At 42.0% G+C, this 25,589-nt stretch overlaps 2 protein-coding genes across 2 annotated transcripts in view; one reads left to right on the top strand and one right to left on the bottom strand.

Moving 5' to 3' along the window:
* Positions 1-1,675, top strand: part of FBXO36 (F-box protein 36) — a 28,191-nt gene extending 26,516 nt beyond the window's left edge. The window contains exon 4 of the mRNA XM_075716513.1: positions 740-1,675. Coding sequence (XP_075572628.1) covers positions 740-931 — 192 coding nt within the window. The 3' untranslated portion in view covers positions 932-1,675. The remainder of the gene's footprint in view (positions 1-739) is intronic.
* A 2,993-nt stretch (positions 1,676-4,668) lies between these two features.
* Positions 4,669-13,282, bottom strand: SLC16A14 (solute carrier family 16 member 14). Its single transcript, XM_009483604.2, has 4 exons — positions 13,021-13,282; positions 11,979-12,122; positions 6,517-7,509; positions 4,669-4,817 (listed from the first exon to the last, which is right to left on the bottom strand). Exons 1-4 carry the CDS (start codon positions 13,280-13,282, stop codon positions 4,669-4,671), a joined length of 1,548 nt encoding a protein of 515 aa, XP_009481879.1.
* Between the last annotated feature and the right edge of the window lie 12,307 nt (positions 13,283-25,589).

The following is a 25,589-nucleotide window of genomic DNA, read 5'->3' as shown; positions in this document are numbered from 1 at the left end:
CCCCGCAATTACGCGTTGAGGAAAGCGGGGCGTTTGCGAGACGCGTCCCTGTTGCTACGCTGCAGCGTAACTCGAATCGGCAGATAGTATACCGTGACACAGAGTATCTTCCGAATTCTTTTTGTGATGGTTCCGTCATCTAACCGATTACCTAACTTCTTCTTCCTGTCGATAGTATTTCCACCTGGTTCTGTTTATGGAGTCGTTCTGAAAGAGGGAAGCATCTCCTGAGAAACGGGCTTAATCCCTACAGTGCTTCTGAAAGCTTCCTAAAATGGCATTTCTGTTCTAAGTCCAAAGGCAATTTGCTTCCTTTACTTACCTTGAAAACAGATTAGTATTTATGATGTGATTTCTACATCCTGACGAGTTCTTTGGCATAATCTTACTGATTTCATTGATTTCAGTGGGGCTGTATGCATTACGTACCATGAAAGTATGCGGCATTACAGCTGCTTTTAGTGTGGCAGAAAGGCCTTTGATATCATACCAAATAAAACTCACATTTTTCACAGAAGAACATGCAATATCTTGCATTGGCAACGCTGGGCAAAACTTCCACCGATGTCATTGTGAGTTTTAACTAATGCTGCGTCTCTCAAGATAGGTGGGCAGCTTGCACTGCAAGTGACCTTCATACAAGGCGTCTGTGTTGTCTAAACACATTTTGTGTAGTAAAATAATCAGCAACGAATAAGCCAAATTATGATTTTAAGCCTCTACTTTCTCTTACAACTAGATATGTAACAGTAATGCGCTATGGGAAAATATTGTGAAGAACTTGTGTGACACAATTACACCTGAAATGAAAGAACTTGCACAGGAAATGGGCTGGAAACAATTCTTCTTCACAAACAAAATTCAGCTACAGCTGCAGCTCCGAAGGAGGAGACAGAACCAAGATGCTCAGAACAAAAAACTAACTGAATAAACATGCATTTTTCATTGAAGCAATCATTATAAGGTGTGGATTTGCTGTTTACCAGGTCAGACTACTGACTTTTCTGCTTTACTAGGGAAAGCAGATTATTTCAAGGACTGAAAGAGGAAAAACAAAATATGTCTTACTCGGAGCAACATGTAACAATACAAAGTTTAATATGTTGGGCATCCTGAAATTTTATTACGGTCAGCATTGTAACAGTTACTAGCGATATGAGAGGTTGCGGCTTCTTTGTACTTCTTCGTTCTGACCTCTCTGTTTGGTATATATGCTATACATGCTCCATGTCTTGTATCAGATGCTATGGCATTGTCATCATTACCTTTATAGAAAATGATCTATCATTTCTTACTACAAAAATTGCCGATGAATGCTGAGGGTTTTGCTGTCCACCATGGTAAATTTACAATGTTTGTAGGCAAGTCACATGTAGCTGGTTCCAGAGTTTGACGTGTGTTAAAATGTTTTTAAATTAATTATCTAAACTTAAAGCAAATAAATAATGATTTTTGTCACCAAGAAGAAACTTCTTTGGTGACTGAGGGTGTGGATCAAATGATCATCCTCACCTTGGACAGTCCATCAAAATCATGTCTGAAGCACTCTGCCAGAATGGTACACGGGCAAAATTTTTTCTTGATGTTGCTGATGCAGAAACTTCTGGAAGTAATTGACTTCCATTGCTCAAGTTGCATATTTGGTAAGAGACATTTGCTGTCTTCAAAGACTGTGGCAACAGTTACTTAAGTGTTGTAAAATGAAGGCAGTTCTTACTTGACATTACCGACTTACTCCAACAATCAACTTCAGTAATTAAGAGGCCAAATATCACTCTGAAAGTACCAGTTGATTAATATATCATTTGCCATTGACTAGACTTAAGACCTGCATATTAAAAACAGTGATTGCAGTATTTGTATATAATAGTGTAATATTTGAAGAGTGTATGAGGTTTACAATTTTTTAACATGGCAACTCTTAAACTTGAATTTTATATATTGATTAAAAACTATGGATTTCTTATATCATGCTATTTCCTTATAAAGCAGTATTTTAATTCTTAAAAGGTATTTGCTAATTTAGATTATTTTGTCCTACAACTATATACCAATATTCTTGAAGCATTTGGTGATTGTGGATCTTTAGATGAAGAAACACTTAAGTATATTCTTTCCTCTTTGTGACTATTTCCTTTTAGGACAGTGACAAATAAAAATTTCATGATGTGCATAAAATACTGTATTCATAAAATTTCTGTTCTGTGTAATAAAACACTATAAAATGTAATTTTGCTTGAGAGAGATGATTTTAAGAACTACAGTATGTGAGCAGGGCTACTAAACAACAGACCCTCTTTTCTCACTTTCTGTCAATTTACCAACAATGAATTTTTTTCTCAGCTTGTGCTCTCATAACAGATTCAGGCAGTTTCAGGTTAGGAAACTAGAACCCATGCTAGCCAATATGGACTGAGTGAATATTAATTTTAAATCCTAATCTAACTCGATTTTGTCAGCCCACCTTCCCTTCTCCTTGATTAACCATGTAGCTGTCCCTTCCATTACGAGAAATAAGAACAATCATTTTGCAGGAGAATCTTCATTTTTAAGCTTAAAAAAAATGAACTTAATTAGTAAATGAACAGAAAGTGAAATTTTGGGTAATGTAAGTTTATTCCCATCACATGGCTCAGTAAGGACTTCTATAGAAAGATATATTGCAGATATCTAAGTGAGCAACATATTATTCATTACAGTAATATGCAAATAAAGTTGATTTTGACAAAAGACAAAGTGAAGATCTAAGTATAAAGGGTACATATCTTTCAAAAAGAAAAAAAAGGAAATTGAGGGAAATCATCACTTCAATATATATATATATATTTCACCAATATTTCACCAATTGAAATAAGCTAGCAGCAGCATTCACACCAAGAAAACATTAAACCTGTAACAAAAGAACTGACGTGGAAGTGTAGTTTATATGAACATTTTCTCCAACAAAAAAGCTGATTTTAAGAAATTACTGACTGCGTGTTCACACCATGTGTTGCAGTTCACTGCCACCTCAGTTGTTTTAATATGAATTATAAAGGCCATACATAGCTATTCTATATGAACAAACTGATCTAAATCTTAAAGTAGTTTGGGGTTTTCTTTTTTAACCTGGCTCATTTCAGTGATGTATTTTGAAGTACGTCCCTGCCAACAGTTGTAGAAGTGTGAAACTACGAAGCTGGTGAATTGCAGTATAGAACAATGCAGGTTGAGGGTCAGAACTTTTTTTTAACCAACCTTGCAGCTATAAAAAAGATCTGTATAATGATATTGTTGCATACTGAACTGTTTCCCAATATTTGTTCGATATAAGTAAATAGTATCAATTGTTTCTAAAGAATTCCAGCAGCATGTATCAGTATTAAACTAAGAACCTGATTTGTCATGAAAAAACTTTCATGAAGCTAGCAGGAAAAAAAACCATACAGTGACTTTTATTTGATATAGGAAAATTAACATCAAACTCACCTCTCAAAGCTGAAAAAAGTACATCTTGTACCACCATACAAAGCATCCTCCTTTGATTACCAGGCATTTAATATTGTTTAAGAAAATTTATTTGACTATTTGAAATGGTCTTTAGCTCTTCCATGCTTTGCATTATCTAATTTTCTAGTGAATAAACATCTCAAACGTGACCAGTCTTAGTTCACGGTGTACATTATGAGCAGCAACACGACTGATCATAATGTAACAGGTTTTGTTATCAAATTATTGTAACAAAATTTAGTGTGCTGTAGTCCAGTTCTTTCTAAAACCATACTTTGCCAATTTTGCCCAATTCTGTTTCTTTAGTACTGTTTACTTGACAAATAAGTCCCATGGAAGGAGTCAACGGCAGTGTTACAAAGTTCTACAATACCCCTAATCAGGTAAAGCAGCCAGAAACTTCAAACTGTTTGTGGAAACATTTTCCAGTTTGTGAATAACAATAATATTTTCCATATGTTGCTTGTTTTTTGCTTTTATGTTTGTTTTACTTCAGGTGCATTAAGTATCACAGCATTTATAATGCAGCCTATGTATTGAGGATGGCTACTTTATTAAGCAGTTGATATTTTAAAAAAATAAAATAAAAAAATCCTTGAAGTAGAGCATAGCTTCAGAAAAATATAAGAACTTTTCTTCAGTTTTGCATCACAGAAATAGTAATTTTAATACACTGAATTAATTGAATTATTGTACTAGCATTTCAACAGGACCTGACTAGCCAGGTAAGAAATACAATCATTTTCTCATACTCAGTAACTAATCTTTTATCAGACAGAATACATAGTAGGAAGGACTTTTATAAATCATTCATATCCTGATCAAATTCTCTTGTAGGACTAGTGTAAATCAGGAGTAACTGCACTGCAGTCAATGGAGTTTCACCAACAGTTAGTGGTGAAAAGTTGAGAGAGAGGCAAGGGTAAAGGCTCCTAGCATTGTTCCAATTTTAAAAGACTGGCAGGGTGCTTTTAATCGCTGTATTTGTTAGCTCTAAAGTAAAAGATCTTAACTCATTTTTAAAGCATATTTCTAATAATTTATTAGTATTTTGGAGCACATTTGCTTTTCACTTAAGTACAGCTCAATGTGGTTGGTTCCATAAGAAAAACAGCTTCATACTGTCATACAACAGAAACATGAAAACAAAATCTGTAAAAAAAAATTCCAGAATGTGTTCTATACTTGTGCCTCTTCCGTAGATTTTTCTCTTGGTTGTTTCTTCTGAATGCAAGGTTGTATAAGTAAAAATACTATTCCCACCATGTATAGCAAGCCAGATATGTAAAAAGAAAAATCATATTTATGTGTGATGTCATAGATCCAACCTGCAAAATAAGGACAAAACATGTTTGTTACAAAGCTTGACAACAAGGTACACTGCATGGAAAATATGAAAAATACTGCACATTTCTCTTATGACCGTTCAGTCAAATCCATAGATGTTTTCTGGAAAAAAAAAAGGTGGAGACTGTCTCCTCCTCTAGATGCTACAAATGGAAATGTGTAACAAAATCTCTTGTTCATTCACCAAAACTAGTGCAAAACCTATCCCCTCATTTAAGTATCATGGAAGTCTTAAAATGGGACTCTGGCTATGTGCCACCCTAGGAAGCCAAGCAACCTTCTCTCTAAAACTGTGTATTTTTCAAGTAAGTTATCAAAGGTCTGACTTCAAAACAGACATTTTGGAATCCCAAACCAATTAGTTCTTCCACCCTACTATTGTCTTTGTAAAATGCCCGATACTGCAGGCTAGCTCAAATGCTGTGCCTTGTGCAAGCAAACACATTCCCAGCAGCTTTCTCAAAGACTCACATACCGATAGAAGACTTTTCAAGAGACACAATCTCAGTACTGCAATGACTCTCATTCCAACCTTAATTCTTTTGCAAACATACATTAAAGTTACTTCAGAAAGGTTTTGAGAACCCAAAATAGCAAAATTCCCTCATGTCATGCTGGCTGCATTGCAATGTAACCTCAAGATCAGAAGCTTTTTTTACATCAACTAATTGCATCCTATTTGCTTCGCTACTAATGACCAAATACAAAGACATGTTCAGCACAGACTGAGAGGTGCTGAAAGAATATATGGTAGAGTAAAACACTGCTGCTTTTCAAAGGGCACTAAATGAGCTTTCTTCTAAATTGTGTCAGCTCACTCAATGGTGGGGAGAGAAAGTGAGAGCATTCTCACTTTTCTGGGCTGCTTGTGCTGCTATATTATGGCTTCAGTTCAGCCTAGTGCCATCCCTGGCTGACCGCGGCCATTACTCACAAGGTTTCTTACTGCTTTCTTGACTTGCGTATCTGTAAAAGATAGCCTTAGTCTGGCGATAGTAGTGACAATCAGTACCTATACCTCTCCTGTACTTCCTCGCCTCTTTCTATGAGAAAATTTATAATGAATGTTTGTTTAAACCTAAGTAACTTTAGGGATAATGTACATACACTTCTACCTTCTGCTGTGGGTGGCAGTAAAGAGATTATGAGCAGTGCAGTCCCCAAAGTAGATTTCTGGCTGAAGGAAGGCAAAGCTAGTTTAGTTAAACCAACATATCCACTGGCAGCTCAGAGTGGTGACACCCAAACACACTTCGTAGTTCTTGGGGATAATACTATGGCACAAACACCTGCCTACCCTGAAAACTATTCATTTTTTCATCTAGAGGCATGAATATGTATAGTGCATATACTACACAAAACACATAAAAATAGGTTAAGCCTTTCCCTTTTAAAAAAGTATATTATAATATTTTAAGGAAACATACCATTAAAAGGATAGCTTGCAATAGATTTGGGGTTATTTGCAAGGATGGTATTTACAGTGTGTGAATAGTGAGCTGGTACCCAGCAGATGTGATCTGTAAATCTGTACAATGTGAAGCTGGATGTTGCAGTCCATTCTGGAGCAGCTGTAATTTTGTTAGCTACAGGTGCTCAGAACATAAGAAATCTTAATAATGTAGCAAGTCACACGGTGATTATACAAACATCTGTTGGTTAGAGATTTGAACTTTTTACCTGCAAAGGGTGGTCCAAGCAATGCAGATATTCCGTTGGCACAAATGATGATGCCATAGGCATTTGCAAGGTGTTTAGTTCCAACTAAGTCTTCAGTCACAACAGGCATTAGAGAAAAATAGCCGCTAGAAAATCCTATTAGAGCACAAACCACAGCCAGGCTAGCGTATGTTTGCATTAGTGGCAAAGTAAGAATGCAGGTGACCAGGGTAAAGTTAGCCATGAGGAAGACGTTCCACGTGCTGATGCATGGGAGATCAGAGATGATTCCAAGGATCACTTTACCAAAAATATGAACAATGGCTATAATGGATGTCAAAGGGAATATATTGTTCTGACTAGATAAATTGTATTGTTTGACTATTTCTGGAAGATGAATAAAGGGAATGACAAAGCTGCTATAGGCAAACAGAGCCCAAATTATAAAGGCCACAAATACTCTATTGGTAAACAGTGATGCAGCTCCAAAGTAGCTGGAGTACCATATTGCAAAGCCCTTCCTGACCGTAACCGTCAGCTGGCTCACTGTCTTAAGAATGCGCAGTCCATACATACTCCGTCCGCTTCTAGATTTACCTCCAATTTCTATGTGCTGAACACTGTCAAGGACTTCTTCATTTGTTGCCTCTTCTTTTTGTTCTGGTTCTTCACTGAGGACTCCGTTAGATTTTATAGTCTCTGCAGAATGGGACAGAGCTTTTGCCTGATTTTGTTCACTATTACTTCTCACAACATATTTTTCACTAATGTCTTTGGGAGAGAGTGGTCTCATAAGCGCCCCGCAGACACAAAGGTTCAGGGAGATGGCGCCCTGGATGAACATGGCATTCCTCCACCCAAATTCAGTGCAGAGGTACTTCAGTAACGCAGTCATTAGGAAGGCTCCAAACCCTGTTCCTGTGGTACTGAGTCCTTGTGCAAGTGCTCTTCTCTTCTGAAAATACTGCCCCACCATGACCACCGCAGGCAGATAAACCATGCCACTTCCAACGCCTATGAAAATAAAACCCCAAGTCAATCTGAACTTTTTGCCAACAAGATAAAAAGCAGTGAAAAAGAATCAGTTTTACTCCTAACTTTTGCACAAGCATAGTAATAAAACCAAGAATAAACATTCAATTCTCCCATGAACTTTCATTTCTGTCTTGTAATATTTTCCAAAATTTGCAATACTCATTCCAGTGAGAATACAATACTGCTATTTAACTGCTGGAAAAACTGAAACACATGAAAGATAAAACCTTTACGTCAGTTCAGCATGACACCACTGGAAAGCCCCAAACATCCCACAGTAAATCAGTGACAGTTAATATGGGGACAAACATAAACAAAACCTGTTTTGAAATATCTGCATTGTTATACTTGCACCTGATGGTATCGGCGATCAGAAATCGCTTAGTGGACACATCTTGTTGCTTTTGCCTAAGTTCATCAGCAATGAAGATCCAAACTGAGTTTTTGTCCTTGCTTTGTAACTGTGGAGCCAGAGTGACTGTGAGATACATTTTGGAGTCAGCACGGGGGGTGAGCCCCGTGGCAGGACCCTGGGTGGCTGCCAGGTTCCTCTTTGGGCACTCCAGGGAAGTCCAGGGAGGGCCACACAATAGCTGTACAGGCATAGACCTTATCGCTCTCTACAACTACCTGAAAGGAGGTTGTAGGGAGGTGGGTGTTGGTCTCTTCTCCCAAGTAGTTAGCGATAGGACGAGAGGAAATGGGCTCAAGCTGCGCCAGGGGAGGTTTAGGTTGGAAATTAGGAAAAATTTCTTTACAGAAAGGGTGGTCAAGCATTGGAACAGGCTGCCCAGAGAGGTGGTGGAGTCACCATCCCTGGAAGTGTTCAAAAAAGGGGTAGATGTGGCACTTCGGGACATGGTTTAGTCTAGTCTACCCTTGACTGGTTTAGAGTGGACTTGGTAGTGTAGGTTAATGGTTGGACTGGATGATCTTAAAGGTCTTTTCCAACCTAAACGTTTCTATGATTCTATGATTCTATATTCTTAAAAGGCAGATCTCTAATTTTGTAGAAATTCCCTCACTTGTAGTTAAAAACCAGGGTATTAACGCTACCTATTTTGAGCAGAAAGTGTTGAGAGTTGTGCGAACACATCCTTAGAGGTAACAGTTGCCCTGTTTTTCTCACAGCAAATTCCTGACAGGGGATTTGGACTGGAAGAGGTGTAGGCAGAAGATGCTTCCAAATTCACTGTGATTGTAATTTAGAGAGTGGTTTGGGCTTAAAAGTTTTCCTAAACAGTTGATAACGTAGTTGCAAGCAGCTACAGCGTGATGTAGCTACGGCTAGATCAGAGAAAGAGCTGTTATTCCAGCAAAGTCTGAAAGCAAGCACCTGAACATCACAGCAGCGTACCGTGGCCAGGGTTGACTTGTTTCGCCTGTTAGAAGTATTTGTTTCTTTGCTGTGCAAATACATGATCAGGGTTTTATTTTGCACGAGGTCTCCTTCCCCAAACCCAGCCACAACTGTAAGGAAATCTCTCTGCCCCCCAGAAGACTCCCTGCCTCGTCAGACCAGCCTGCTGCTGCCTGCTCTGACAAAAACAGCACGGGCTCGTACTTGTGTTAAGAGTTTACTGTGCTTCCCTCAGAAATAAGATATTTTTAAAGTTGTTGCATCTTATATTTTCATTCTGTGGGCTACATAGCAAAACATAGTCCAATCACATGCAAAGGCATGCCACCTCCACAGGTCAGTTCAGGGCCACAGGCTTCTCCACTCCTTCTCGCAGATTTGTCACCCTGCACCACGACGGCAGCGGCAGGGCCGGCTCTGCTCTCCCTCTCCACGGGGCCCCAGGGAGCATTTTGCCCCCCAGCTCACAGAGACCCCCTGCCACCGACAGCCCCAGGCGCCCACCCCGGGGCTCCCCGACACGGGAGAGGGGGGAGAAGGCTCCTCTGCCTCCCCAATGCCGCTGCTGCGGGGCGGAGAGCCCGCGGAGCTGGGGCGAAGCTGGCAGCCAGGAGGCGAGGGGGCAACGCGGCGAGGAGCTGTGGGAGGGGAGCCACACCGAGGTGAAGGGCGCTTTGGGAATGGCAGCTGAGGCGGCAGGGTGGCCGTGGCTGGGGTGGCAAGATTGGGATGATGGGGACGCACTGCAGGAGGGCATCTGGCACGGCAGATCACCAACGGGGAGAACAGGAGCCATGAAATAAGCCCACGAGCACTGCACGGAGGCCCAGAGGAGGCAGCTGCTGCAAGTGAACAGCAGTCTTGCATCTCTCTGGTGCCCATGAGAACATGAAAGAGACTTCCCTGAGCGAGGGCACCGTGAGCAAGGGGGTGGGAGTGAGGGGACGGAGACTGAGGCGGTGGGTGAGTGGAGATCACGAGCGAGGGGACGGTGAGTGAGGGGATGGCAAACGGAGGTCTCGTCGAGCTGGAGGAAACCTCCCGGGCATCTCTACACTGGTTTTCTGGCCAGAATTACTCCTGCGACAGCATCTCCCTTCTCCACCTCATGTAAAAATTCGCCTCAGATTTTTTCTGAAAATACAGGTTTCACCCTTCTTTAAATTCTCTGTATCATTGCTGCCTTTTTGCCTGGTATTTTCAATATGCTCTTTCTGAAAAAAGGGCAGAACTCTGCCTCTATTGTTCTTTGTTCAGGAATTTACATTACTGAAATCTATGGTATGGCGGTATAAAAAGTCATCACAGTGATACTTGCTAGTTTCAATTTTTTTCCATCCAGAAATAAAAAAAAATTATAGATAAAAAGTTATGTACAGAAATTCTGCAGATTTCTGTGAAATTCTGTGAAAGGGTAGTTGGGGGAAAGGAGGGTACTGAAGCTATTATTAGTATTGCAAACAATTTTTTTCATAATGCTTCTGTCTGTCATATGTAACATAGACACCATGCTTCATTTGCAGACATAACCGGCCGTGTTATCTGTGGAGTGAATAATATTTCAAAGCCCCCTGAATTGCTCAGTGTTGCTCAAATAATAATTAAAGTCCAAATTTTGTATTTCTCACTTGGATCACTTTAACATTTTAATTTCGTATCTATTAACAGTTTCTCTTCCCAGAAATGGACAGATAAAATGTAGTGCTTTAAGTAGACAATATTGGGTTCTTCTACATAACTTTCTTAAAGTAACTAAATTTTTTCACGAGAAGCTACATTTTGCTAGAAACTAAACATTCAGGCACTAAGGATCTATTGGTTTTCAAGAAAGATGCCTGAACACGCATGCCTTTTCATATTTTGATTGGGCTCTTACACATGCCAAAAGGATTTCTAGAGACCTAATTGCAATAAAAATGACAAACTACTACTTCTTTCAGTGATTGTGATTGTAAAAAAATGTAGCAAAATTAATTGCTATTTATTAGTGGTTGTTGATGTCATCTAAATATCCTTTATTAGAAACTACGTGTGAAATACGGTCACATGCATTGTCCTAATCCAGGCTGGGATAAAGTTAATTTTCTTCATAGCAGCTCATATGGTGCTATGTTTTGGATTTGTGGCCCAAACACTGTTGATAACACAGGGAAGTCTGCGTTATTGCTGAGCAGTGTAAGCACAGAGTCAAGGCTTTTCCTGCTTCTCAGCCCACCCCACCAGCGAGTGGGCTGGGGGTGCACGAGAAGCTGGGAGGGGACACAGCTGGGACAGCTGACCCCAGCTGACCAAAGGGATATCCCAGCCCATATGGCGTCATGCTCAGCATATAAAGCTGGGGGAAAGAAGGAGAAAGAGGGGACGTTCAGAATTGTGGTGTTTGTCTTCCCAAGTAACCGTTACACATGACGAAGCCCTGCTTTACTGGAAATGGCTAAACATCTGCCTGCCCATGGGAAGAAGTGAATGCATTCCTTATTTTGCTTTGCTTGTGCATGCAGCTTTTGCTTTATTTATTAAACTGTCTTTATCTCACTTTTACCCTTCTGATTCTCTCCTCCACTCCACTGCGGGAGAGTGAGCAAACAGCTGTGTGAGGCTTAGCTGCCTACCAGCAGTAACCCACGACACCCTTTAAAATGCGTTTTGAAGCAATACATAGTTATCATAATCTGGTATTTTATTCACGGGGAGCAGCTCCTGTAGAAACCCTTTGCTGTTTCTTCCTGTGACAGAGAGAGGAGTTAACTAGATATGCAATTCAACAGTGTTTTAACATCTTTAAATTCCACTTGTTAGAGTTTGGGTTACATTAATTCTGCTAATTAAAAATGTCCTCTAATATATTCACTTGGGAGAAACTGATAAAAATACCATCTTCACATGGCAGACTTAGATGACAACAAAAGTCACTGGGCCTAAACCACCGAGTAAACAAATAAGTTTTCTGAAAAGGTAACAGGCTGTAAAGAGTGTGAAAGAGAAGCTGGAATAACTTTACAGTCTAACTTCCCTCTTTACTCACCCAGATAACCTTCAAAGGAATCAAAAGGAACTGAAAGGACTTTCAAACGTTAGTACAGCTTACCGGCTGTCACTCCAAACGTAAGGAAGAGGTAGTGTACATTTGAGGCATAGGCACTCAGTATCCAACCTAGGGCATTCAGTATCCCTCCAATTATTGCTGTCTTGCGGCACCCACACATGCTGATGAATAAACCAATGAAAGGACCTGTTAAAAAACGTGAAAAAATGTTAAATTATGTATTTAATTCTCTACAATCTTTAATAATTTTTCACATGAAGATTCTTAATGTTTTAAACAAAATGTTAAACTACCCCTGCAGGCTACCCCTGCAATTCAGTTTATTTTCTCTATTACTGTTTAAAATCATGGTAAGAAAAATTCAACCAACTGACCAAATGCTTAGTAAATACCCACAGGACCTAAAATCAAAGTTACCCCATGAAGAAGGGACAGTTTAAACAGAGGAAGAAACTGAAACCGTTGTTCCCAATACTAATGCTGTGTGAGTGCAGGCCTTTTTCACAAGTAACTAGAAAGTAAACATTTTATTTTGTTTTCAGCGGAATATTTTAGGCAGACCTAAACACAACTTTTTCAATCTTAATTTAGGGAGACAGAGGTGTGAATATACACATATACACAAACATACCCCTCCAGGTATTATTTTGGGTTGACCCAACCACAACTTAAAAAATAAATTTTAGTTCAGCTGCCAAACTGAAATATAAACTATCCAAATTCAACATTTTTCTTCTCCCAGATAGAGTACGGGGAGGACCACAAGCTTCATAGACGATTCATTTTCTTAATTCTAGTGAGACCTTGAAGTCACAGGCATCCCTTCCTGCTCATGCTGTCTCCTGGAGTAATTGTCGTCTTTATCATCTTCCCTGTTTTTCCCTTTCTCCCTCTAACTTGTAAAATTTGTCCTGGTGACTTTAAAAAGGCAACTCAGCAGAACTTGGGCAGCTCTGCTAATAAAATGGAAACCTGTAAGAAAATACTTGAGGGATGAGTGGCAAACATATTATAAAAATCCTTGTAGTTTTGAAATAAATTATGCAGGAACATACCTACAATAATAAATTATGCAGGAACATACCTACAATAAGTGTAATGCCCATGCTGAGGGAGCTAACCCATGCTGTTAAGCCACGACTTTGATTAAACTCTTCAAGCCATTCCATGTTGAGTATTCCAAGGGCCATTTGGGACCCCATGATAAGTATGTGCACAAGGAAAGAGGAAAGTACAATCATCCAAGCCCATCCTCCATCGATGTTTGGATTAGGCTTAATTGGCTTACTTCCAACTTTTGCGTCATCTCCAAAATCATATCCAATATCCTCTCGACTAGCATACATTTTCTCCACGGTAGTCTGAAAAAAATGCAGTAAGTACCTTCAAAATACATACAAAATTATCAGATTTTGTAGTTTCATTATAGTGAATAGCATAAATCACAAACATATTTCACCACTGTGATTTATAGAATCATAGAATCGTTTAGGTTGGAAAAGACCTTTAAGATCATCGAGTCCAACCATTAACCTAGCACTGCCAAGTCCACCACTAAACCATGTCCCTAAGCACCACGTCTATATTTAGTGCAGTTGTAAAGCAAATACTGGGTTTTCATTGTTCAAATGTAAAATGCTTAGAAAATTCTCTAACCAATGTATTTCTCCGTGTACCTTATTATTATGGGTGTCTATGCAGGAGCATTTATGGGTTGACAGTAGGCTGCATTATTTCCATTACTATATACTTCACTTACTTGTAGGTGGCTGAGAGCACTCACTCTTCATGGGATGACTGGTCACAAAAAAAGACTCTGTAGATTCCTTCTCCGCATCACCTTCTGCCGTCCCAGTAAGATTATGTGCCTCTGTGTTCAAGCTGATAAAGCCTGGAATAAAAAAAGGAAATCCTGAAGAGGCAGGTGGATGAAGTTACCATATCTTTTCAGAGAAAAACAGGTTTGAATAGTGGAAGAACAAGAGTGAAGACAGAGAAAGATGAAGATTTAAGGTTCTTGATTTTCAAAATGCTTTGCTTACGTAAATTACAAGAAGGGGATTGTTACTACCTCTCTGGCAAGCTTTAAACTTTCATTAGAGTCAACTTGACAAACAGTTTGCTATTAAGCTTTCAGTTTCCATAGTATTAATCCATATAATCCTAATAAAACCAAAGAATTCTTCCCAATTAATGTCAATGCCTATCAGAATCAAACTGAGTGGCAGAGTTATGTGCATAGGTGTATGTAGGATCAGGCCATAACAGATTAATTTGATTACTTTGATTTCTTCCATTGTTGCTCTAAGTGAAGATTGCAGCACAATGTGAAAATAATTCCAAAAAAAATTTTAATTGATTAACAGGCAAGGTGCAGAACCCAGTCTTCCCTCCATCTGATTTCTGCTGCAACATATTGAAATGTTACCCGGCTGTGGAGCACCACATAGGTTTCCATGGAGACTAGAAATGTAATGATACAAATTACCAGAGATGGTAATTTTTTGTATTCTGTTCTTCTCTGGAGAAATAAAAAAGCCATCAGCTTCACAACAGTCAAAAGAGAGAAGAAAGTGATCAAAAATTGTTTAAAAAAGCTTCTTACGTATTCTGTGAGCCCTCAGAAGGTGTGCCTCAGGGCTGGCACCTCACTACCAAAAACTGGCAGCAAATGGAGTAACTCAGATTCTGTACTAACTGAAAATTTGGGCTGTTGTCTTTAAATACATGAGTATATTTTGCTTCTCAAGTTACTACCTTTCCAAACTATTTTACTTTTTCTTTGTTGCTAGATAAACATACAGAGAAGGCCTTGAAGTATTTCATACTAATACACAGACGGAGTCAGAGCTGACTGGTCAAAGCTACCCTTTCTTTCACAGACGACAGAAAAAACCTGCCGATATAGGTAACCTCTCCAGACTGGCCGCTGGGTAAGTTACCTTCCTAGTTAAGTGCCACATATCCGTTACTTGCAGCACAGGTAATTACGCGTAGCTAAGGGCAGCCTGAACATCTAGGTTCCTCCAAGAGCACACTGATTTGCCTCATAGTGAATTGGAGCTAAAATATGTTGTACTCCTGGTATCAAATATTTCACAGATGGACACTCTTTATGGACTGAGTTATCACTAGCCCTACTTGGCCATGGAAGGTATTGGTGACACAGTGAGCAAAAACCAAGAACTGTGGACATTCAACACTTGCCGCGCGAGCACCTAAGCTGGCACCAACTGGTGAGTCCACACCTGGATGCCAGTGGAAACACATGCTGAAATGACTTACTGGCTTTTTCTTTCCAAATCAAGAGGCAGAGAGAAGGGGGATCATGCTCAGAGGTCTTTCTAGAGGTCCTGCGGGGTGTTTGAGGCAGGACTGTATACATGGTGAGGGGACAGGTAGCAGGGGAACGAGCCAGAGCCATGCAGCGGTGCAGGCTTTTTTTTGAACACAGGAGGACAGCCTGGGACGGCCTTAGTTAAAATTACACTTCAACCTTCCTCTACAGAGGGTAGGTCTTAAAGATGACATCTCAACTCTTTCCTATTAATGTACTAGGAGCCAGATCCCCCCTTGATGTAGTTTATATGACTACTTATGGAGGATTCAGCCCACTCAAGAGAGAGGAATACTACTGCATAAAGGTAATAAAGATAGCGAATAATCATGCTAATGGGAAATAATGAGAAGTAGCAGAATGAAGGAAAATTGCAAGCTGTTAAATATACTCCGTATAAGATTAGTGAAAATGTATGATGGATATTACAGTACATCTTAGATAACAGAATACAAAATTATGTAACTAAAGATTCAGAGTCAGGATTAAATGTGGAGCCTTGCCTTTCTTTTTCATGCTTTTGACTGGTTTTGTGTGCACCTGAATGCTGACACTGGATACAACAATTTTCTTCTTTGGACAGGAAATAGATACATACATCTTTTACATATTTTAAATTATTTGAAGCAGAAATAATTTACACTGAGATGAAAAGATACGACACTCATCTTTGCAATCTTACTTACAGAACGGGCTTAGATTGATTAGATGCAAGTTAATGTCACGCTTGCATCAACCCCCACAAATCTTCAGAAAATGCATGTATCTACCCTTTGAACTGGATCCTTGCTTATTATTACTTTTATACTATTAATTCTCCACTAACATCACATGTTCAGAATGAATACACTCAAAAGCAAGGAAAGGCATTTCCAATAATTGCATAAACTCTCCGGCTCTGGATAAAGCAAGGACTGGATGTCTGGCTCCTCTTCCCACTACTGACTCATCGCCCCGTGCCCCATCACACCCAGGAGAAATGCGCTTACCTGCCCTCGGCCTTCTTCCCACACCACGGCACTGCCAAGAGCACGGTATCAGGGAGGGCAGAGAAGCCCAAGGGGCTCTTTGCAATTGTGAAATCCTAGAGAAACTGCAATGAAAACGACAGCAGCTGATTTGTGAAGCCAGCGGTGTTTCCCCAATGAGCGAGGCAGTGAAGACCCACTCGCAGTAACAGCGTTTGAATGCAGCCCCTCACCAGGGGTTGCATTTAAAGGCAGGAGAATCTGGATTCTTGTTCGCTCAGCTGGAGAAGGACTAGATTTTTCTTCAGAAAAGCTTTCTATATTGCATGCACACACAGTACGCAAAGCTCTTAGAAAACTGGCCCAAACGTTAGTGCCCACGAAGATGCCGAGCTTTTTTGAAAATCTGACTCATGAGCTAGGTTAGGGACAAATGCCGGTGCCGTAGTAAGACCAAAGCTAGCAGCAAAACACCAAAGTTCCCTGTACCATCGGTGGAGCTATGGCTCTCTAGCTTGTAGTTGAACTGGACCATTGAAAAACATCTGACTTTGATATAAAAAGTCTGTATGATGAATAATTTACATATACTTTGGCAACCTCTTCCGGTACCTCATTGCCTTAGCGTTAAAACGTATAGAATAAAATCGTACTTTAAAGGCACTTCCAATGGATAACTCATAAATGCATTATAAAAAGTAATGAATTTTGCTTCACAGGATTCCCATTAGACATGCCACACTAATTACTTGTCTTTTGAAGACATACATAAAAAACATTGTTAAATACATAGTTTATTTTGGATGTCGTAAGTTTTGGTGGTCTAACTTCAAGTTGCTAATACGTCGAGCGCTTCAGTTGTCAATGGCTTCGCTGGAGATGCGGATACTGGCCACTTCTGCAGATGAGAGCCACTGTGCGTGCCCAGCGAGGAAAAGCAAATCAGGGGAATGAAACGCTTAAAACGCTAAGCTGAACTGCCAGGGCCCCAAGTTTGCCTGAAGCGGGTGGCAGTCCCATCTCCAGCCTGGGGCTGCGGCCCCTCTCCCGCGGGCTGCTCCCCTGGCCCTGCCCAAACCCCTGCGGGAGAGCCCCCGCCGCCGCCCTGCGACCCGCGAGGGGTCCCGCGTCCCCGGGGACAGCGGGGACAGCCTCAGCTTACCCGCATTTTGCTCCCCGCGGTGCCAAGGGAACGGGCAGCGTGCGCCTAGGCGCTGCACCTCTGTTTTGTATGCGCTTACAGACCGTCACGGGAGCAGCCCGAAGGCAGGGGAAGCTCCTAAATTTGGGAGCGTTACGCGTGACGCCCTCCCCAGCATTCCAGTTGGGCTCAAACGTGCAAGGCACCGCTCGGGCGCCTTGCGCTGCCGGGGGCCCGGCCGCCGGGGCTGGGGCGCGGCCGCCTCCCCTGCCCGCGGGGCGGCGGGGCCGGGCTGCGGGGCTGCGGGGCCGCGGGGCCGGGCTGCGGCGGGGCCGGGCTGCGGGGCTGCGGGGCTGCGGGGCCGGGCTGCGGCGGGGCCGGGCTGCGGGGCTGCGGGGCTGCGGGGCGGCGTTCGGGAGCACGGGGCGGCCGCAGGCGCCGCCCGCCCGCCGGCGCACAAAGGATGACCGCCAGTTACCCCGCTGCGGCGGCGGCGCTCCCAGCCCGCCGCGGCACGGAGGGGCCGCCGCCGCCGCCTCCCCCCCGCCGCCGCCTCCCGCCGCCCGGCCCCGCCGCGCCGGGCCCGCCCGCCTCTGCCGCCGGCGGCGCGGCTGCTGCGCGTTGCCCTGCCCGCTGCCGGTGCCATGCGGCGGCTGCCGGCTCCTGCCGAGGTACTCACCGCGCCGGGCCCCGCCAGCGCCGCCGCCCCGGCCCGCCGCGGCGCGGAGCCCCCGCCGTCAGCGGAGCCGCGGCGCTGCCCCCTCCCAGAGCTGCCGCCGGCTGCGGCGGCCACCTGCGCCCGGCTCCGCTCCGCCGCCCGCGCCAGCCCGGCCTCGCCCCTGCTCGCCGCCCCGGGGCTTATTTTCTGTCGAGGTCTGGCAGCCGTCCGGGGCGTCTTGCCCCCCGGGCAGCTCCTCTTCCGCACCGCCTGCTCTCCATTCCCTGCAATTTCAAATCTCCACGCGCTTTCATTCCTCCGGTACCGGCTGGTACTGGTTTGGCGGCGGCGATTTGCAGTCCTCTCACATGCACGCTCTTGCGGCTGAATGAAGTTTATTGCTGCACAGGTTATCGCCGGAAATTTGCATCTGAGGGAGTGAGAGGAGATAATCCAATAAAAGCAGCCGGTATCAAGATTTTAATGGCCGTCGGGTTACGCTTACTTCAGGCAGGCTGGCTGAATTTATGTAGCCAATGCGGCTGGAAGGCTTCATTGTATAGTACCTTATCTGTGCAATAAATAAGCTTCGAAAATATTCCTCCCTTAGGAGAAGAAGAGAGTTGCAGAAATACGCTCCTCCTTTTTCAGAGCAGTATCCGGACTTGAGCTGTGGCGCTCTGAATAATGTGACATTAATGAGGTGTACATTCTGCAGCACATTGCCTGTTTGCAGTGAATTTACCCGGGGTAAAGTGGTAGTATGCCAGTGTACAAAACTTCGTGTCCTACAGCAGTGCACTGAGTAGCACAAAGAACAGCTTTTCGAGAAGATGTAAGAAGTAGTTTGAGAGAAGAGGAAGGAGACCAACGGGAATGTTTTAATGGTGTTGCACGTGCTGTCTACATGCGTAACGTCGCGGTTCGGAATCTGTTAAAGAGAATTGGTTTGGCTGGTTTTAAAAATATGTGTTCGGGACTTTTAATATATTTTTTCTAAATCTTTTACCGTACTCTTTGGCCTATGTGCCATTTACACGTGCAAATCTCACCTTTTTTTTCCTAGAACTTTAATGTTCCGTTCCATTATATATCCAGTCCATCAAATACATCAATATGAAACACTTCTGTCTGGTTTTGGTTCAGGTGTGTGGCAGACTATGGGCTATTGCTATAGCTTCAGTCTTTACATAAATCTTATACTACTTTGCATTGTAGTCTTAAAAAGATAGTCCTTTTCCAGAATACACAACTACATTAGTGTCAGAGACTTGCGATTGGGGTAATTTACTTCTCCTTCATACACAAACTAGATTTTCCATTTTAAAAGATGATGCTGTTGCACTGCAAATGTGTCATTCTGAAGTATACATGTTCCCCATTACTTTGTGTTTTGCAATACCTTGCCCAACAGTGTATGGGCATTTGTATCCCAGATTTTAAGTTTGGCATTAGCTTTTTGGCTGGAGTCTGGTTTCTTAAAAGGTTTAATGCTAGGCACTTGACACTTGAAATTTGCTGCATATTGGCTAGTGTTATTACCCAAGCTTGAGCCACATAAATTTACATTTTGATTTGTGAATCACCTAACATGCTAACATACTTTATTAAACCTACCACAGAAACAGATTTACTGGGATTGTGGGACGACTACTCACAAAATACTAAAAGTATATTTATTTGACTGGCTGTTAACCCATCTTCCCTCTAGTACTTGAGATGCCACCTGCTTGCTTAAATCCTTGTGATAACAGAAATTCTGTTTTTACAGTTTGATCTGATGGAGAATTCATTAGCCGTGTCATACTGCTTCAGGAGTTCTAGTTTATACGTCATTGTGGTTCTGGGCTGGGCTAAAATCTTGGGTTTATCTTGTCTCTTGGAAAGACGCATATGTATGGATCTGTTTGAATTTTAACCTTTAAATTGTGCAGGTCTAGCAGTGAGGGTACAAATGATGTTCAGTAAGGAAAAAAGTCCGTTTTGTAAGAATGGGAAGGACAATACTATGGTATCAGAATAAGTTTGTTATTTTTTAGCAAAGATGCATAGGATGCCTGATTCAGTAAAACAAGATGTAAACGTCTGGCAGACCCTGGTGCCTTCGAAACAGTAACTGTGTAAAATGGTTGGATGTCAAGCAGAGTAACCCCAGCTGAAAAGGAAGGACTTTTTACTAGTCCCTTAAACATGATGGTAATTATGTGTCATAATATAACTTCAAGAGAGAGAGGAATAGAGGGAGGGAGAGAGGGAGGCAGGAGTAGGAAGAATTGGTAACTCAATTTTGTTTACTGTTTGGGGGCCACTATGGTGGCTCAGACTTTTACAGTCATAGAAGTGGTGGATGGGAGGGATCCCTGGGGTCCACCCAGTACAACCTTCCGCTGGAAGCAGGATTGTGACCTGTGGTATTCCAGGTCAGTCATGGCTTTGCCTAACCTGCCCTTGAAAGCCTTCAAGGATAGAGACTCGATAGCCTTTCTGGGCAGTGTGTTCCTGTGCAGCACCACCCATGCACAGACACATGCATCGAGTCACAACTCCAGTGACTCAATTTGTGGCCTTTGCTCCTTGTTTTACCATTCGCTACTACTGAGAAGAATTCAGCTCAGTCATCTTTGCCACTCCCCTTCAGGTAGTTGTAGATTGTTATTGGATCTCCCCCTATTTTCTTCTTTGCCAGCCTAACCAAACCCAACTTCTTCAACATGTCTTCACAAGTCATATGCTGTAGGCCACTTACCATCTCATCAGCTCTTTGCATGCCCCTCTCTTGTTTGTCGACACCCTTTTTGAACTGGGAAACCCAAAACAGGACGTATTATCCCAGCACTGAATACGGAGGGGTAAGAATTTCTATTCATCTGCTGTCCATGCTCCCTTCCTAATGTAGCTCAGTTTAAAATTCACTTTATTCACAATGAAAACACCCTGTTGGCTCATATTCAACTTAGTGTCCACTGTGACAGCCACATGCTTTTCAGCCGGGCCACTGCTCAGGCAGCCTGCGCTGGTGCCTGGCACTATTCAACCCCATGTGCACAACTTTGCACTTCTTGTTAAACTTCATGAGGTTTCTGTTGACCCAATTTTTAAGTTTCTCAAAGTCCTCTCAACTGAAGCTCCATTGTTTGGTTTGAGAACCACCCCTTCTAAGTTAGTATTGTCTGAAAATCTGCTGCAGGTGCATCCTGTGTCATTATCCAAGTCACAATGAAGGTAATGAACAATACTGGCCCCAGTATTGACCCCAGAGTGCTTCCACTGGCCACCAACTAAACATTAAACCATTGATTACTACCCTTGAAGCCCAGCAATCCATCCAGTTTCAACCCATCTAGCAGTTCATTCATCCAGACCACACTCCTCAGCTTTTTCCTCACCTTGGGCTTTAACCACTTGCTTAATCCCCACTGCTCAAAATGGAAGCTGTGCTGGAGAGCTTACAGACTGTTCAGCCCTCTGAAAATGTGTATTGATGAAAATATAAAGTGCTGATTTAGCTTCCCAGCACTTTTCCTCTACTATTGCTGCAGTTGCTGATTACTCTCTTCCCTTAAGCTCCCATTAAGTCACCGCCCTACTTCCCATGAAATGGTAGTACTGCAGTGATTGATAAGGAAATAAAGATTCCAAGTAACAACTTAGCTGCTGTAGCATGAAGACACAGAACAGAAAAAGCATCTTGCTCCCAGTTTTGGTCAATCCCTGAACTTTTAACCAGTGCAAACTATCACCAAATAACCTGGTCAATTCTTGTTACACAGTTATTGTTAAAAAGAAAGATAATTTATGGTATTTAAATATTTCACCTCCTCTTTCTTTTCAGTTACCTCTTTGGGTTACTGAAGAATTCTGTATATTTGGAAGGGCATGTTACATTGGTCCTGGGTTAAAAAGGAAAAAAAAGGAAGACAAGCCAAATTTAATATCTTCGTTTGGCATAGAGATTGCACAGTAGTACAGCTTTCTTATGACACCCTAAAAGCTTGTGGTTCCTCTTCATTTTGGCAACTCCAGACTGCCAAACAGAAATAATGCATATTTTCTTGTTTTTCCCACTGCCTTTCTGAAAGAGAATCCTTGATATCTTTGGTGGATTTACCACCAAACAACATCCTCAAAGAATACCCCGAGCAAGTATGAACATTTTCAGCAATTCCCTTGCCTCCTCCCATGGTAGCTGCAGAGCCTTACCCAAATGGGAAAGAATGAACTAATTTGCTATCTTCAAGTTCACCCAAGACTGATGATAGACCATGGGAATGGAATTCAAAAGTGGAAGAAAAAGCAACATTTTTATCATTGCTGGCATGGAGATTTCCATTTGGACAATAACTACTTGTCTTTTCTCTTTCTTCTCTCTCCAAGAGCTGATGCATTATAGCAGCTACAGATATGGGAGGGATCAGGCGGTCCTGTCCAGTTTTCTTAGATCCTTCAGAGACATCATGTCCAAAAAACTATTATGTGTATCCTGTGAGAAATGTGAAAATTTCCTGAAGTGTATTAATAAAAGGACAAAAGGATGGTCCTCAGCAGCTGGGGATGCTGAAGAGGTTAACAGTCCTGCCTCAGAGTGGCGTGGCTGTTTCATCAGTGCCTTGTCAAGATTCACATTAGAGACTCCCCCCGCAAAACTGAATATTGCTATTCCACACATGAGGAGTTGGGGCCAGGTTCTTCCTGCCACAGGAAAGGGGAGTGCAGCAAGAATGAAGAGGGGAAGTAAATGGGAAAAGGACAGTGAGCTAGGGAAGAAGCCTAGAGAGGTGGCAGGGGACATTGGATGGGTAGGAGTATGTCTAGCGGCTTCTGCTTCTGAACTGAACTGCTGCCACCCACGTGCTTTTAAGTCCTTCAGGGGCAGCAGCAGCAGCAAACCTGGGTTTCCAGGTTGTAGATGAAGAAGCCACTGGGAAAATGGATGTTCTGTGACTCCTTACAGTTATTTCCCTGCTTCAGAGAGTCACAGCACACGAGAAATGGCACTTGCTCACAAAACAAAGGAAGATGCGAGAAAACAGTCCTTTTTTGCAGCATTACTTAATTTCAGCCTTGTACATTAGCAATCCAAGTTGCATATTGAGAAGGTAAAATAAATTATTTTATCAAAAAAATCCTGCTAGCCATAAGTGCTATTGTAACACGAATGCATTTTGCACATGCTGATATCTTGCTTTTCTGGTTTAAAATGTGTGAGCTAAGGGCGTGGTTGCAGCTGGTTAAACATCAGAAGTACCGTACTAAGAGAAAGAACTCGGGGGCCCTCCGATACAACTCATGGTTGCACTGCAGTCACTTCCTCCTCTGGGTCAAACCTGTGCGTGTGAGAAATCTCAGAGAATTCAGTAAGAACTGTATGACTTGGTCATGGGTTGCACCTGTTGCAAATATACCAAATTAACTGCAAACTCCAGTAAGGTCAAATCAGCACTCAACTAGTTTATATAAAGTATTGATGTCAGTGGTACCAGGGCTTAGTCCTTCAGTCTGTGGCATTCAAATCACAGTATTAATCTGCGTACAGTAGCTTTCTAAATTTTCACTCTTGAAATATTTTACTCCAGTGGGTACGAAGTAAATGTTTTGCGTATGTCTTGTCTAAACCAATAAATTTGTTTTTACTGCTGATTAAGCATAGTTTTTAAAATATATTGCTAGCTTTGTTCTGTAATTTGCTTTATGCTTATCTTGACAGACTCTTAGGTCAAAAGAATCTCCTGATCCGTAAACATTATGAAAATACTATATAAAACAGTATTTGTGCTTGTAAACTTTGAGTTCTTCTGAGATGGATCTGAACTGTGTGATTTTCTTTTCTGTTTCTCTTTCTATTCTCTGTAGCACCACTGCCAAAGTATTTCATTTTTTGATAAACAGTTAATGAACTTTCATAGCTTTTATGAAATACAAACATCAACATTTTAATGACTTGATGTGTATAAAATCCCAAAGCAGTATCTTTTCAGAAAAGGTAGTTTTTAAACACCAGAACTGCAATAATATTATGATTCATAAGAACAGAGCAAGTAAACAATGATTAGAGACAGAAGGAGAGACATACACTGTCCCCCACTGGAAAGAGAGCTGTAAATATTTTAGCCAAGTTACAGTAGGCAACTTAGTCAATTCGCAGCTAAATTGCAATTCACAGCTAAATTGTGCATTTAGTGGGTCCAAATCTTATAAGGTCATCTGCATCAGTACTTGGACCAGATGTTCTCAGGTTGCGGGAAGCTGCCAGGGTGTTCTCACTGCTCCCGAACTTCGCTGCTGTTGTGCTCCCCGAAGCTGCACGGGCCATTTTGGAGGGCCAGAGTGTGACTGGTCTGCATTAGGCCAACAAAACCCAGAGATCCTGTAACAGAGATCGTTGTGAGAGTTCAGCCAGAAGTATTTGTACAAAAGCTGACATTACGTGTCCAAGATAAGGGTCACTCCTTGCTTCTCAGTAACTGTTCTGATGTCACTTGCTTGTTTTGTTGGTTTTTTTTTAAATCTTTGTAGCACTTCTATTCTCAACAGCCACAGTTTTCCCTAAACAGAGAGCGGGCAAAGGAATGTAATCCGTGGACCATCATTCTTCAATCTTTATTAAACTGCCTCAAGATCTTTAGAAAATTTTGATAAATACAAACAGGAGTATATAAATAAACCAATACAGACACATTTTATGCTTCTTTTATTTGTTAGCATTTTGGAAACTTCAAAATTAAGTTCAAGCATTTATATTAAGGCTTGGGTTATGTTTCCTTGTTAAGTTTTCATTCCTGAGCAGTAAACAGAGGCCTGCCTTTGAAATCGATATGAGCACAAACTAAACAATTGTTGCCTTGTGCTTATTTTGTCCATAGCTTAGCATATAAAGAAATATGTGCAACTTTTCAAAAGTCAATTAAACTTTCAGTGCTACATTATTGCTATGCCAATCTACACAAAAACCCCTCCCTCAACATTTCTTCTTACCCTTTCTGCAGTACATTTCTCCGGTGAGCTCTAAGTGAAGTCAACATGTCAACCTTCGATTATATGCCGTCTGTGGTAGCTCCACAGGTACTGGGCATCCTGCACCCGCTTTCTGAAAGACATTACACGCATCAGAAGCTTGGTCTTGTTCAGTAGTCTCTAAAGCTAGACCGAGTGTCTCACGCTTTTGTGAGCTGGAGCAGTTCCCACGTGCTGCGCGGAGCACACAGAGCGCTGTCGCCTGTTTTCTTACCGCAGGACAAACTGCAAACCAACAGGACCACGAGTCCGTAGGACTAAAAGTGGTAGACCGTTTGAGTGGATATCATGGTCTGGATCATGAGGGGTTTTAGACGAAAAGGAAACATGACAAATTCTGAGCGGTTACTGTGAAATTGTCTTTGGGGAGGTAAGACTTCTCTGAGCTTCTGAGACAGAGGGTGACCTGTTGGGTGGAAGGCCTGCCTTCGTGCTCTGATTTCCAAGCAAGCAGTGAAAACCGTGCAGTAGCTGTAAGAACGGTTCCCATTCAGTACGGAACAGAAAATACAATATGGGTCATTTTGTTTCATTGTCA

Source organism: Pelecanus crispus, chromosome 9 (genome assembly GCF_030463565.1).
Source record: "Pelecanus crispus isolate bPelCri1 chromosome 9, bPelCri1.pri, whole genome shotgun sequence".
Classification (NCBI taxonomy): domain Eukaryota; kingdom Metazoa; phylum Chordata; class Aves; order Pelecaniformes; family Pelecanidae; genus Pelecanus; species Pelecanus crispus.
The sequence above is the reverse complement of the archived record's forward strand: the minus strand, read 5'-3'. Positions and strand labels throughout refer to the sequence as shown.